At 44.3% G+C, this 15,891-nt stretch overlaps 1 protein-coding gene across 1 annotated transcript in view; it reads right to left on the minus strand.

Moving 5' to 3' along the window:
* Positions 1 to 215: 215 nt before the first annotated feature.
* The window catches only part of snd1 (staphylococcal nuclease and tudor domain containing 1), a 158,599-nt gene continuing 142,923 nt past the window's right edge, over positions 216 to 15,891 (minus strand). The window contains exons 23-25 of the mRNA XM_068586450.1: positions 14,658 to 14,861; positions 3,025 to 3,069; positions 216 to 1,293 (exon numbers count right to left, since the gene is read on the minus strand). Of these exons, the coding sequence (XP_068442551.1) occupies positions 1,228 to 1,293; positions 3,025 to 3,069; positions 14,658 to 14,861 (315 nt within the window). The 3' untranslated portion in view covers positions 216 to 1,227. The remainder of the gene's footprint in view (positions 1,294 to 3,024; positions 3,070 to 14,657; positions 14,862 to 15,891) is intronic.

The raw sequence follows: 15,891 nt of genomic DNA on the forward strand, positions 1-15,891 counted from the left end.
GCTTTTAGCCAAAGGTCTTCGTTTAGTTTTAGTCAACAAAAGCTTTTAACTGCTTAGAAAACCTTTTGTTTTTGTCACAAATGTTTTATTAAAATCAAAACATTTGAACTCAAATTTATAGTCGAACGCAGCAGTGAGTTCACCGAGGCCCGTCTATTATCCCGAGGAGAAAAAGCTGCATGAATATTACATTTGTTTGTGAAAGAAAAGAGACAAAACCCTTTATGTTTGCTTATTTTTATTTAGCAGATTTTTAATTGAATGCGAAGGTCCATTATTTGGAAACAAATTCAAACACGGTTACTGCTGTGGCATACGGAGACAGAGAGAGAAGAGACCGCCCAAGACAGGATCATAACCATTATTAGAATGTAAACTTTACAGAAGGAGAAAGAGAGATGATAAAAATGCCAAATGATGGCATCTGTTTTTACTGGTCATAAAAGTGTGACATAGTGAATAAACGACAAAACACTCCCCACAAAAAAAACATCCGCAAATGTCATCACACAGATATACATTGAAGACAAAAATAAACTCCTCCTTTTTTTTTCTTTTTTCTTTGTCTGTGTGGCTCCACCTACAGTATTTCTCTAAAATAAATCAATTTACACGTTTCAACATATCCTCACATTTACATGAAATTCATTAGGGAAGCATTTATTTGCAAAAAGAAAATAAAGCGTCTCCCCTCCTTCTCCAAACGCCTCCTCCCTTCTTGAACAGAAGAAATCAGCAATTGGGGGCTGGAGAGCGTCAGAGAGCAAAGAACATGATTGGCTGAAACACATACTTAAGTATCATAATTATTATCATTCACACAGGAAGTCTGCTGAAAAGGTAACATGGCAAATCACACAGATTGGCAATAGTGCAGGCTGCTTGAGCTGGCAGTGAGCCATAAAGAGAGGAAAGGACGAAGGGAAAGAGATTCTCGTATGATCGCGTATCCATGTAGCATCACTAGCATGCTCTATTGGGAGCTAGGTGGGGGCTAGCCGGAGAGAAATAATACAAATGTGAGCAGAAAAAGAAGTGTGGACTGGAGGGATGAAATCAAAAATAATTAAAAAAAAAAGAAGAGTCAATGCTTGTCATTTAGTTTATTTGTCATCTGTCTTGTGTCCAATGCGTCACTCGCCGTCCATGGTGGTCTTTGGAATGGTGTTGATTGGATGGTCGGTTTTTGTTTTTCCCATTTTTTTTTTTCTCTCTTCCTTTTTTTTTTTAACGTCTGTAACCGAACTCGTCGGCGTCGTCGGCGCGGAAGTCTCCGTAGCGCCAAATATTGAGCTGCAAAAGGGGTGAAAGACGGAAGGCAGATTTCATTGACGGTGATGTGAAAACACATAATCATAAAAGGCGGTCGCGCTCCCGCTTGTGCTTTGAATGGAGGATGTCAATAAGCTCTCTGGCGCAGGACGTGATGAATGGTCAGGAGGCAAAAAAGAAAAAGGAGGATATGCAATGTCGAAAGGTTAGCGCTCCGCTTTCACAGTCTAGTGCGAAGGCCGCTGCATCGTCACCATCATCCTCATCATCGCAGCCACCATTTAACACAAATCTTTGTGCCCGCCCATCCGCGCTGGAGGCCCACAGTGCTTTAAATACCACCCCGTCTATTACTCCTCCTCCATTACCGTCACATATCCGTCTCATAAACCATCACATGGGTTGCCCGGCTAAATATTGCCTGCATTACAATGCCATTGGCAAAGTGTGTGTGTGTGTATGTGTGGTTTGGAGCAGTATCCAGGAATGTATTAGTTATTTAAATGTGATAGAAATTCTGCAGTCAGAGGTGTGTGTGTGTGTGTGTGTGTTTGTGTGTGTGTGTGTGCGCACACGCGTCTCTGTGTGGGATGTTTCTTTTTTGGCTCTCAGAAGCCTGCGCGCTCAGCTGTTAATGCTGTGATTCATGGCTAATTAGCGACTGTGCTAATTAGAATTAGTTATTAGGATGAATGAATGAATGGAGCCATTTGTACCGTTTGCCATTTCCCCGTCTCTCACTCCACTACCTTGTTTTCCCTCCTCCTCCTCCTCCCTGACACCCTGAAAACATAGCAGTGACTGCTATTGTGATGAGAGCCAATTCCTCCTCTGACGGGCTCGTTGTCTGAGCACTGGGGGTAACGGGAGGAGCACAGAAGGGATTTTAAGCCTTCCTGCTTGACATTTACATGAGGAAAAACTTGACAATAAGAAGAACGTAGAGAATCCCCAGACTTTAGGCCTTTACACTCCGGGAGCGTGGTGAATACACAACACAAACACACACGTCTAGAGCTTTTATTTTGGTAAGAATAGAAGGTGGGTCAGGCATGCGCTCGCTCGGGTTGAAAAGAAGCAACAAAGTGTGCCGCCTCGGTTCAGACTACAGTCCCAAGTCTCGGTGCTCTTGTTTTCTAATCTTCATAAATTAAGGTGCAACTCGTTACGCGCAACATGATGGATTTTTCGGGGCTCCTGCACCCCTGCTGTGTAAAGGCCTTTATCCTTAAAACGTAGATTCACTCTTTATAACCTCCATTATTTGATGCGTTCATGTACTCCATTCCATTATTTTGCTGCCAAATTCCCTCTAACTGTCCAGGCAGTTTCAAATGAAGTCACTTCCACTGGACGGTGTTTCATCAAAGCTCTGTGACTCGACTCTGCTGCCTTTTTATTCTTCTCCATTTTCCCCCCTGCTCTCTCTGCACACTTTTGCACATATCCCCAACCCCCATTTTCACAGTTTGGACCTGCACAGACTGTGGGCGACAATCCATATGGGACAATGGTGACTGCCAATGTAATGTGTCACATCTTGAGAGAGAGAGGGAGAGAGAGACAAAAGCAGCAAAGAGAAAGGAGACTCTCTCTCTCTGGTAGTTTGTAAAGAAAACTAATTAGTGTTGTAATGTCTTCTTGTTTTGGCAACATTAGGTTTCTCGCTGAGAAGGCCGACAAACAGTTATTAGGATGAGGAAGTGACAGAGAAGCTGATAGAAAGATAATGGAGTGGATGAAGTGACTTACCCTGGCGCTCTTGGCAGATTCTTGACTGTTCAGGTACTCCGTCACCTGGTGCACAAAGAGAAGAGTCATTAGCATATCACATCACTGCGTCACAGGTCGGGTTGTAGAGGACTGAGGTGAATTAATGCATCCGCTCCTGAAGATATCACCTCTTTATTCTTTTTTTTGTCGAGAAGGGCACTCGCTCACCCTCTCGGCAACACTGGATATAAGCAACACAGAGCTCTCTGAAGATCAACAGGATCAAGATAACACGCAGAGCCACACAGTGGCGATGACACTGCATGGGATGCCCAAACCGTATGAACGTGTGAAGGAAGCGTACGGTGCGCGGGGCGCTACATTGCGGCTCACTGTTCGGGGTCATTGCTTTATCCAGCGTGTGCAGGGCATCACTTCGCACTTCATGCTACAACTCACACTAGCAAAGCCACTGCAGATGAGAGGCTCTCGTACCCTCGTGTGCATGCCAGCGTCGGGCCAACACCTCACGGGTTTGTAGCAGGGATTTATAATCAAGTGCATTCAAAGGACGTCTTGCAACGCTACGAGCTAAATGAGGGTGAGTCTTAAGATCCACCTGTGTCTCGTGCTTCAAATCAGAGCTCTCTTGTACAGGAGTAAAAACACACACGTTTGATAGTCAAAGACTTAAACAAGTAGAGTTATATGAATGCATTTGTTTATGCGACACAGAGAACCAGTCAAATGTAGGATGGAGATCACACTGTGAGTACAGAGAAGGGTACATGAGAGTCAGAGGAAGCGAGAGGAGCACATGTGCAGGGGCGTGCATATTGACCGCTTCTGCTAGAACCGCCATTTAGCTTCATCGAATGAACCGGTGATGAGTCATAGGGCAAAGGGGTGGGGGCTGGCTGGGGCAGAAGGAGAGAGAGAGCGCGAGAGACAGAGAGAAAGAGAGAGAGATATTGGTCGGATGTGTGCAGTGTAAGTGGATGTATGGGACCTTGGAAAGCCCAACGGCAGACACTCCGAGTGGAGCTGTCCTCCACCATTACAATGTCAGAGAGGATACAGAGTAATAAAGCCCTTACACAAGGCCCCTCACACAGACACACACACACAAACACACACACCCCTCCGCCATGTTTAAGCCTGGCCACCCACATTCTGTCTGTGAATGGCGGCAGTATAATTCTGAAATTAAGAATTGTGCTGCAGACTTTTGTGAATTTGAAGTATAGTTTGCTGGATTTTGATTCGCTGGAAAGACGTAAAAGGGAAATATAAGCAGTAAAAAAAACAAAAAAACAATAACTCAAAGCAAAAGCTCGCAAGAACGAAGGAGACAGAAAAGATGAGTCATCGTGTTCCTGTGATGGATTCAATTGTGCACCGTGTTTTGTAGCTTATTATAGTAGCAGATGAGCTAGATTTGACACTCAGATGAACACATGCACACGCGCACACACACACACACACACACACACACACACACACACAAGATGCCAGATGTTAAAACTGTCAAGTGTGGATGGGGCCTTGGAGTTTAATTGCTTAGCTAGCTTGTGCACATAGGTTGATTTGATAGCTACGCTGCACAAGGCACCGCCAAGATAACAGACCTGCAGCTGGATTGTACAGCCACTCTGTCTGAGGGGCTGCATGTGTGAGTGTGTGGCTTGGGAAAGTGCAGTGGCTGCACAAGTCATCCATCAAAGCCAACTAAAGGAGAGATTTTTTTGGAAGGCGTTGGGACATGGCATCTCGGTCCCATCAGGCAGATGTCCCCATATGGAAGACCCAGACGATGACATTTCACGGACACAAAAGGCCGGCGACGCCATTTGGGCTTTGGAGGGGAGCTAATTTAGAATTTACATGAGAAAAATGGCAACCTCGAAAATAAAAAAAACATATAGTCACTTGTCACTTTTGCCAAACTCCACATAGTCGAGAGTCAGCAGCCAAAGAATTCTGTGAAAGACGCTCAGTCAAGAGCACTACAACACAATATGCACAGATGATATGCCGCCATGCTGGCAGTACCGCGGTGAGCCTCTTTGTACTCTGGTCGGGAGGGCGCCTTTCCTGGCTCGCCCTCATCCTTCACTGTTCGGCTCACTTCAGCTCAGTGTAACACAACAGCCAATCAGTGTGCAGCTGAACACCGATGATGACTGCTTTCAGACTCTGAACAGCCCCGCGTATCCTGTCCCGGATCCTTCTTTCACAGCTTTTCTATTGGCTCCAGCAGGGATGCATAATAGCTCATTAAGACGCAAACCGGAGATGACTTAAAGGAATGGGGTTTTGTTTTGCCATTCGGAAACAAGTGCAACGTTAAACACGGGAGGATGGAAAGAGGGAAATATTGGAGGATTTATCAGAAAAAAATTAATTACGGCGAGGAGGCCAACGAGGCGGAAGAAGCTTAAAGTTGATTATGTGCTCCAGGTGAGGAGGAGAATATGAAACGCAACAAACAGAGGGAAGATGACGAGAGAAGGGAAAGAAATGGTAGCGTTTGGAAGGGGTTTGGGTGGCAGAAGGCAGCGGGTGACGGCGTGCTTGTCGGGATGACCCTACAGAGCTCCCATATGCCAGACAGATGCCATGTTTGGTGAGCAGTGGCCATGGACACTGGCAGTAGCCGAGGATATGCTGTTCGGCTGAGCAGGATGCTGAGTGTGTTGGAGTGCCACTGAACGTGTGGGATTAAATCCTAGAATCCACTGAACTCGGTCCGAGTCGGCAACAAGTTTACGCCGACCGTTCACTTTTTGAGTGAATTCGTCAAGCCTTCTGAGACTAGAAAGCTATCCGATACTCACCGCACATTCAGGGGAAAACTTACGACTGCTGTCAGAGACCATTTTAATGCATGCAGGTAACTTTGAGTTGGAGACTTTGTGTAAGTGTGATGCTTTTCAGAAGACGAACGACAGGTGGTGTGGGTCTGGTGTTTTGGCACTCGTCTGCCTGGCTGTGAATCTCTCTGAGCGAGAGCGAGACGGTGTATTCCGGCGCGCTGGCCGGCGTGCCGTGCCCAGGTGGTGTTCTGGTAAGCACGGTGTGAAAGCGGTGGCTCCGAGCGAGCGCTAACGTGGCAGCTTTCTGACAGGTTGTGCGCGTCTGGTGCGTAGGTGAGCTGCCGCTTTTTTTTATTTTTTTTTAATTATTATTATTTCACAGCGCGCAAAAAATGCTAAGTGAAACCAGATTTTGGCTCGAGCGTCTGTGAATGGCAAGTGACTAATCAGAGTTTCAGCATCGGGTGTGCTCGCTTGGTCCTTGCTGCCGAGATGGGATGTCGCGCGACGTAAAAGCCACTTGAGTGGAAAGGGAACAATGAGGCTTATCCTCCACGCGCGTTGAGCTTCTCTCATTAACAGCAATGACGATCAGACACACCGCCTCCCAGACGCGAGCAGTCAAACTCCAACCACGAAAAAAGAAGCCACTCACTCCCATTTGTCAGTTTCTTAGTTGCTGCATTGCTAGTTTTTTTTTTTTTTTTGTCCTACTGCTCTCTCAATCCTCATTACATCTGGTTTCATTCTCTCTCCACAGCCCCGCCTGCCACCGCCGTCTCCTTTTGGCTCAAAGCAGCCGACTCTGCACAAGACAGGTTGTAGTCAGAGCGTTTGCCGGAACATAACTTTTTATGTCTGTAACTCACACTGTTTCAAGTTGAGTGTACGAGGCTGAGCTGTGGATTGTAGTCCTAAGAGATGCCTCTCATTTAACATGCCAAGTGCATGAATACTGCATGGCAAGCGGGGAGTAGGGCAAGATTTTGGGAAAGTCTCCTCAGACTATTCATTGTACAAGTGGTTTGATAGTGAACGGCTTTTTCTTTTTGATAACCAGGGAGAGAATCCTTGTGTATCCATTAGGGGAGGTCGATGTGTGTTGAAGTAAATGTAGGATGAAAAGATTTGCTCATTTTTACAGATGTACCTTTTTGTCCTACAACAATAAGAGAAATTGAATTCCATGAATGCAGCTAAAAAGACACAAATCAGATAGGAAATTAACCAATTATTGTATTTTGTAGTACTCTTGTAAATGGCAGCTGCTCTTGGAGTTTCTTGTGAAAAATCGGTGAAAAGATGATTTTTATATCTTCATTGTGTGTATGAGTGTCATTGTCCTTATCTGGGGTAAACTGGGAATACACTACATTGCATGCTGGTCCCCCCAGCATGGCTGTCGGAGGAGATCAGGCGCTTTGGCGGGAACGTAGCATGACAAGCCCACCAGCGTGGGTTCATAGAGTTAAGAAGGACACACACGCACACACATGTAAAACATGTGCACATGCGCACACAACAAATGCAAGGACTAACAACAGATATCACAAAGAACATTTTCCAATGCTCTCCCAGGGGCACTGGAGAGAAAACAAGTCTTACGTAAACACTAATGCATTCTAGAAATATGTCACACACATGCAGACATACACGCTAACTTTTATAGAGGCTGCGCAAAGAGTTTGCTCTTTTCTCCAATATCTATTTTCCATCTCCCACGAGGTCACAGAACTCAAAATAATATAAGTTTGAACAATGTGGCTCCTCCACTCCCTTCCTGACAATCCTCTACTAACCCTCAGGGTGTGTGGGAGGGAGGAGATAGTGTGTGTGTATACATCTGCAGAGGATGCAATGGCGTTTGGGAAGTGGCGCGTGTCAGCTAGGACATGTCAAAAGGGCCCTCAGAGCAGTGGCAGCAGGGGAGGCAACTGCCTGTGAAAGTGAGTGTGTGTGTGTGTGTGTGTGTGCAGCCAATAACAGGGGAGCAGAAAATGTCCATTAAAAGGCCTCATCTCTAACTCTGCTTGTAAATTAGGTATTGAGCCATTGGTGGGGAGCAGTCATGCTGTCACATACCCATGAAGCTCAGTGGGTGTCTGTTTATATGTGCCCTGCGGTGCTTTTTTGGCACGAGGTGGGGGGTTCTTGATGGGCTGTGACAGGCCGTTGGGGTTGAACAGATAGGGCAGCGGTCTGAAAGTCAGTCAATTGGTGGTTTGGATATGGCTAAAAGCTATGTATACACACACGGTGAAGACTTTTGGGGTTGGGGTGGAGGCGTAGCGGACCTGATCCACCATGGCAGGATAGGTGTGGTTACTGATTCTCCTCAGAAACATATATCAAAACCATATTTTAGTATTTAATTTGTATTATTTATTTAGGATGAGTACCCTCAGGGATTGTATATATGCAGTGTTCTTGTTCCCCCACTCTCTACAGCTCAAGTAAACAGTTCAAAGTGAGTAAGTGTGTGTGTGTTGGAGCTCACGGGGGACCCCGGACGTGTACCATGTTTGTCCGCTCTGCTTGGACAACAGCAGCGCTGCAACATGAAGCGTTGTGTGCCCATGAGGCCTAATTTTGTTACAGTGAGACGACTGCATAGTATCGGTGTCCAAACCAGAGCCTCAATACGGCAGCAGCAGGCTACGTCACATGAGCCAGCTCACTGTAGGGTATGTGTACCAAACAGCACAACTGGTCTTGGATAAATGGAACAACTAGACCCTGGAGGCATCCTGTGCATGCGTGAGCCCCCTTCCTGATTTCCTGTATGGATTCCCAATCCCCACATGCAGCTGTAGATGTGACTACACTTCTTAGCACACCATTTCATCTTCATCTACAGTTTCATCCCCCATTAACACAATTACCGTGCAATGCAACCGCTGCGCTATTAACTTCACCGGGGACTCTAACTGCAATCGGCAGGAAAAACACACTACCCATGAGGCAGTTTATGTGAACAAAAAAAAAAAATACCTGCATCGCATGAGAGCCACGACTTAAAAGCAATGCCCTTCTGGCCCCTCAAAGCTACTTAAAAGTCCTCTGCTTAACATCCATACATATAAAGAGCAAGGCCTCAGTGTGAATACAGCAACAATAGAGGGAAAGAAGATAAAAGGGAAAAAATAAAACTGCATTCCCCAGGGGGCTCCTGGGTAATTAAAGATTCCAGGACTCATCTGCAGCTCTCACTCTTAGGGAGCCACCTCACAGCTGTCTTCCCCACAATCTTCCCTCTGCTGACGCACACAGCTCTGTAACTTTAATAAGGATCTTAAGCTGGTCCTTACAAACATTTGTCAAAGGTGTGTGCATGCTCCTTCTATATATTTATCTCTGCATTGGGGATAGCAACGGAAATTAAGTCGAGGTCGATGTAGCGGGCTTTGTCGCTATCGCTGATTGATAATAATTGCGCTGGATTGGGAGTGACGGACACTTCCGTGTTTGTAATTGACTTGTAATTGGCAAACAAAGATTATTAGCTTGGAACGCTAATGAACTTTGGGGGCTAGCATCGATGTCGTGTTGTCGGCGGATGCTCACAGAAAACACTGGTGGAAAGCAGCCAAGCATGAAAAATAGCGCTTCTAACCACACAGTTGTCTTCCAATTGAGCCGTCATAACAGACTCATTTGAGATAAATCTGCAACAAAAAAAAAATCAAATCTGAGTGATTCGTAGATAGCTGCTGCAGGCACATATTACTTGTGTACCCAATCAGGTATTGTGTATGCAGTTATCCAATGAGCCTAATATCTTTTTAAAAAATATTAGCCGAGAGGCACAGTTTGTGTCTCCCTACTGTATGCCTTCACTTAAAATTATAAAAGAGAGGCATAACTGTCAACTCGGTGAGAGTTCATAGGACGGAAACCAGCTGACGCAAGCTGCAAATAATTGCAGATTACGGAATTTTAAATAATCACAGCTCATTATGAGGCCAACACTAGATCTCATCAGCGTGCCTCTCCACTTCAATTCCTGGAGATTATTGTTCATCATGACATTGTCTCGAAAGACACAATGCATATCAACACCTCAGTCTGGATAACAGGAAGGTTCAGGGAAAAACACATGTCCAGGAGGAATAGTGCGTGAGCGTATGAATCTCAGAGTAATAATGACGAGTACCGCGAGTGATGTGCAGAAGGTGGAGTGAGGAAGAGCACAGGGAAGAGTTAACAATAATGAAGTGGAGAGCATTGAGAAGATAAGAGGCAGTGAGAAACAGAGGAGAAAAAAAACAGAGATGTTGTGGAAGTGGGATCGAGGGGGGAGAAAAGAATGGAAGACAACAGACTGAACAATGAGTGGAGAGGCACATTAAGAAGGATGAAGAAAGGGAGAGAAGTGTTTTAGAGAGTGAGTGTGTGCTACTGTGGCAACTTGCCATCCTAGCAGTGGTTAGTTGATGGTGCCAGGACAATTTAAGGATGGCTTAGTCCATCTACTATGCCTGAGGTGGAGAAGGCACAAAGTCAGTGTGTGAATGTCCGGCCAAAGCCGGAGAGAAGGACTCGAAATGTGGTGGAGGGAAAGACAGACAGCTTGTTTGTACACACAGACACACAAGGGCCCGACAGGAAGCTTTACATTTACAACTTTGGCAAGCATCCATCACCTTTTGGATATTATAAGTCACACTTTTCTGCTTCTTCTCCGTCTTCACTACTTTCTCGTGCATGTTGAGGCCCTTTTGATGAAACTCTGCACTTACTTCCAGTCTCGCAATTTAAGACGGAGAAAATCAATGCACTCGTATTCACGCATTTACTTGATTTTATATACTAAAGGGGGGGGGGAATAGCGATTGCCGCTCACAACTCAAGAATTACAGCTGCCAAGAGGCAATCAGACCAAATAACACGGTTGACACTGCTCTAACTATGGCTGCCAAGAGGAACCATTACTGTTGAGCCTTGCTAACAGCTCATTTATGAAACCAACATTAAGATAGCATATGTACAATTGGCTGCCACTTTGCATTGACAGCCATTCGCAGCAGACAATCTACAGCAGTAATATGCCTTAGGCAACAACATAAGTTCATTTCCATAGAAGCTCATTTTCAAGCTCTATATCTGAATTTAAAATGTCTGGGAGGTGACAAAGAGGAAAAGCAGGTGGAAAAGCAAATAGATGAGTAATGTGATCGGCAGTAAGGCAATATAGATGTATTCTTTGAGGGAAAATATGGGAGATAGAGTGCAAAAAAAGGTCAGATTTTAAACTAGCATGACAGTTACAATTATTGTCCCCATTGTATGTAATGTGACACACATTAATGTCCCTTCTGTTTCCTACGCTGTGCTCGTGATAAAGCAATGATATCACTAAACGACAATAATCTAAATATTAAAACCTCATAAACAACACGTGCTGAAGGACTACACATGATATGCCAGATGTATGGCAGATTAAACTTTACACCATGACGTTAAATCTGCTTAATTGTGAGTGTTCAGAATGCGTGTGTCATGACCACAAACAGTATAGACTATACATTAATGAGCGCTCCGACTCAGGATCTGGTGTTACATTTTGGGTCAGTTCACTCTATATAGGACAAAGCCAGTTGCACGTTCTCATGCTTCATAATCCATCTACACCTCTGGGTTAAATCCCTCTCAATAAATGCAGATTATCAATCATAATTTGGCTTACTGACGACCCAACTTCCTGCGTAATATCCCACTTCCCTCCAATCAGATACCAGCAGCTGGCATGCATAAGATCATCTTTTTGCCTACACTTTCACAATGACTGTTCATCCTGTGCTCTGAAAGTGTTGTATAGCCGTAACAAAAGCCATCCATATGGTGTACATAGCGGGAATCCGCAAATGTAGACCTCGAGGCAGAAATGCACTCGAGAAAAAAAAGAGACATAACATCCCAAATGGATGAATATCCCTCTCTCTTCTCCCTCTCTTGGGACAATGCCATCCTCAAAGACTGGTATTAACCTTCAGTGCACTTATGACTGACTATTGATAGACACTGAAGTGCCAGTGAACATTACGGCCCATCTGTTACGCAATGCTTAGCGGGAGAGTACAGATTACAATGACCATGTTCCAATCCCCTGGAATGGATAATGAATAAAGAATAGAGCCAAAATGGAACAGATAGGAAGGACAAAAGTCACTTTTACAAGGAGGCTGATGAGTGTGGATGAGGGAGAGGAGAGAAAGGAGGACAGAGCTCAGTGAGCCAGCATGGATACGACACTATCAAAAACTCGAGGGCAAGTTTCCATGAAAGAGGGGAAGCACGGGGGCACGGATCCAGAGGTTAACAAAATGTTGTATCTTGGAACATTTTTTTGGGCTAGACCGCCATGCGAGATAACGTTTTTTCTGATCAGCTGCAGTGCTGCTCATAAATCTTTGAGCCAGAAATGCAACTCCCACACAAGTGAGCATTTACAGACTAGATGCGTTCATCCAAAGCACCATGAAAGTGCAAGAGTGCATATGAAATAGGGATGTGCGAAACTGACCAGTCAATTAAATGAAACTTCCAATTTCTTTCACATTTTAGGGGTTGTTTTGTAAATAAAATAGTTAAAATTTCCCAGAGTTCAAGGAGAGCTCTTTTTTTTTCTCTGAACAGTCAAAAACCCAATCATCTTGAATTATTTATATTACTTTTAAGTCAACTAATCAATATCTAGTTTTGTTTCAGCCCTGGTATATCAAGTTCAAAAACTTGTATGATATCTAATAAAGCCTCAAAGACCAGAAAGGGAATCATTGAACACCACTGGTTGTCAGATTGAGTCAGTGTGAGTCAGATTGAAATTTACACTCCTCAGTTCTGATAGTGAACTTCTTGCTGAGCAATGCAAGAACTGAATACAGCAGAACTACAGTATAGATAACCATGTACACACACAATTCATGCTTTAGAAGCACATTTACTCTTTTTAGATATTGGAAAACTCTTCAATTTAGAGTTTGGAAGCAGCCTAATGGGTTGAATTATCAACTAGAAATGCTGTCCAGCTTACTTTAACACTCACTTGTAAGCACATTGGCAACACTGCAACTTGTTAAGCTTTCTCCAGATCAAAAAATTGGTCTGTAGCCACCGAGGGAAAGGCAAATGCAGGAGATTCAGCTGTTGAATGCTAAAGAGAAACCATTTGATCTAACAAAACCTAAATCGGTGTAGTCTATAAGCCTATTAGTTCGATGGCTGAAAGGTTTAAATCATTGTCCTTTGTCTATAGGGTCCATTGCCCAGAGACTGCATTATGGCTTCTGGCTACTCTTTAGAGGTCAGGGGTCAAAACAATGATGCACAGTGGGTTATTGACTGGCTGAGGCGGGAAGTGCTTTTATCTGGGATTTACGAGAATGAGTTATTAACTCCGGCTCCATGTGCGAGGGAACAAACATCTTTACATATGTTTTCTTCCCACCACCCTGTCTTTTGTACAAATCTATATTTGTAATATGTTTTCCCCCCAATTACACCCTCATGGACATATTTCTCCATTTCTGTGTGAATTACAATTTTCAAATAAATAGTGACTGACATTGGGTTCATGCAAAAGCAATCACTGCGACAGGAATACATATCGGCCATTGTTCTTTATCTTTGATGTACAGAGTGGCTTTGAATCTGCTCACTAAACTAGCATAATGAGAGGAAAGCATATGAGCGATGCTGCATGGTCCCGACAAAATGGCGTGTGTGGCTGCGTGATTGGCGAGAGAGAGATGCATTACACTGTGTCAGCAACATTAAGTGGGATACTAGCTTAAATTTATATATATTTTTTTAAATCGATACATGACACTGAGATAAAAACAACTGTGTAGATGCATGTTAGCATGAACATGTAATTACTGAACCGTTGGATATAGACCTTTAAAACTAAATACACAAGGGCCCAATTTTAGAGTGTGTGTTAAGTAAGCACCTTCTACCATTTGATCAGCTATCGGCATTGTCCATTTAGAGCGGCACTGATATTGATCCATACTGTGCCTTTTGAAAAAACTGTAAGCCACTGAATAACAAGAAGTAGGTAGAGACAAACAAGCCATATTTTGAAAAAACGGAAACAAAAGTAGGGCTAGGAAATCAATCAAAAAAATTAACAGAAACTGACAATATACATGTATCTAATAACTCTCTAACTGACCTGTTCAATTATAGACTTTCCCACAGACAGTTCAATACCGTTCAAATTGCAAGAGCTGAGATAGGGAGCGTTTTAATTGCCTCTCAACATGTCGATAGCGAGTGCTCATAGCCAGCTAACAGGACCGTCTCCATACGGGGGTAACAGCACCAACTCAACTGTAGTGCAGTCCGAGTTAAAACACGAGCTAAGATGCAGTAAAAGCATGTGTGACCGGCCCAGCTATGTCAACAAAGCAAGGAGAAAATAGGATACATACAGCACACACACTCCATATGTTTACATAATTGTTGTTTGCTGCGATGATAAAGTTCTGAATTTTAGAAACAGGTCCTTTAATGTGTCTGAAAGTAGAACAATAATTCGCACCCAAAGTGCAAATGATGAATACCTGTCAGTCAGCATTGTTTTCTTTCACAGAAAACAAAGAAAATCTGCATTGTACTGCAGTTTTTTTGCAAAATAGTTAACTATAATTGCTCAGTCTTCAGCCCCAATGAGACCAAATGTCCTTAACTCCCAAAAAAGTGACTGTTTTTTTAAATGTAAAAAAAAGGGCTCAAGAGGCTGACACATCAGCCTTTGAGTTTTAGGCCATCCAAAGCCAAGTTGACGACTTGCAATGGCTCTATGCGACACTGCTGCCCCATCACAAAGTGTACATCCATCTCTTTACTTACAATCTTCTGCAGGTGCTTCTCCTTGCGGACGTCCACCATGACCAAGCCTTCTTTGACGAGGCCGAGGCCCACGTCGTCCTTGGTGTCCCCAAACTGTATTGTGACATGTGGGCAGGTGGCACCAGAGTACTCCACGTTCATCAGGCACTGGGTGTTTTGGATGTCCCGCACAATGCAGTCCACCACGTCCGCACGAGCATCCTCCTAAAAAAAAAAAAGTGCAGGGGTTGATAGGGGATGGGACGAGGAATAAAGAGGAGGTGACAGAAGAACAGGAAATGGGGTCAGAGATGTTAGGGTGGAGGCAGGACAAAAGTAGATGGAAGGGAAATAGAAGGGGACGTGAGGAAAAAAGGTGATAAGGCTAATTAGTATATTATCACCAATGGCACCTAAACAGATTAGCACACACACACACACACACACACACACACACACACACACACACACACACACACACACAATGCGGAAGCTGATAAAAACACTCTACACATGCACGCACCTACAGTGATATCGGATTTCTGTCAGATGGAAATGGAAAGAAAGTGGAAATAAAAATAAAATAAAAAAAAAAACCTGTCCAATGCGCATTTTGTTAGGTGGTCAGTAGGAACACATTCATACATGTCATTCTCCAATCGATTGCAATTACATGACCACTCAAACGGGCAGTCATGTAGCACAGCAATTATCTACTCAAGCAGTTCAAGAGATTTTAGTTTGGCTGAACTATATAATGGTTTGATTCTGACCATCCACCCACCCTCCCCCTCCTCCTGTCCCTTTCTTCTCGTCCTGCAGTTAGTTACCTCGCTGTCTCGTATTCCTAACCTTCTTGAAAGTGAAAGGCCAGCATTTGATTGAACACATGGTGGTGGAGGAGGTGGAACAGCTGCAATGCAATACAGACTTTCACTTCGTCCAGCGGGCCGGGGCGAAAGCGAGAAAAACAAGGGCGCTGCATCTTCAGAGGCAGGATGACACTTAAAAACTAAAAATCAGTCCCTGGCCATCATCCATCCCTCCCCTACACCATCCATCTCTTTGCTTCCCTTCTTTCTCGCCCTGGTCTTGTCTCCATGGCAACCCCCTTCAAGTTAGCCGCCCTTGGGTATGTGTGTCTGGTGTTATGTATGTGTGTATGTATGTGTGTGTGTGTGTGGCGAGCGTGTGTGGGCAGGGAAGCTTGTTCAAGGCACAAAACCAAAGGGCCTACTTTGTCCCCGCTCTCCCC

This window comes from Clinocottus analis, unplaced genomic scaffold (genome assembly GCF_023055335.1).
Source record: "Clinocottus analis isolate CAN_PGR_092001 unplaced genomic scaffold, fCliAna1.0.p SCAF_20, whole genome shotgun sequence".
Taxonomy (NCBI): Eukaryota; Metazoa; Chordata; class Actinopteri; order Perciformes; family Cottidae; genus Clinocottus; species Clinocottus analis.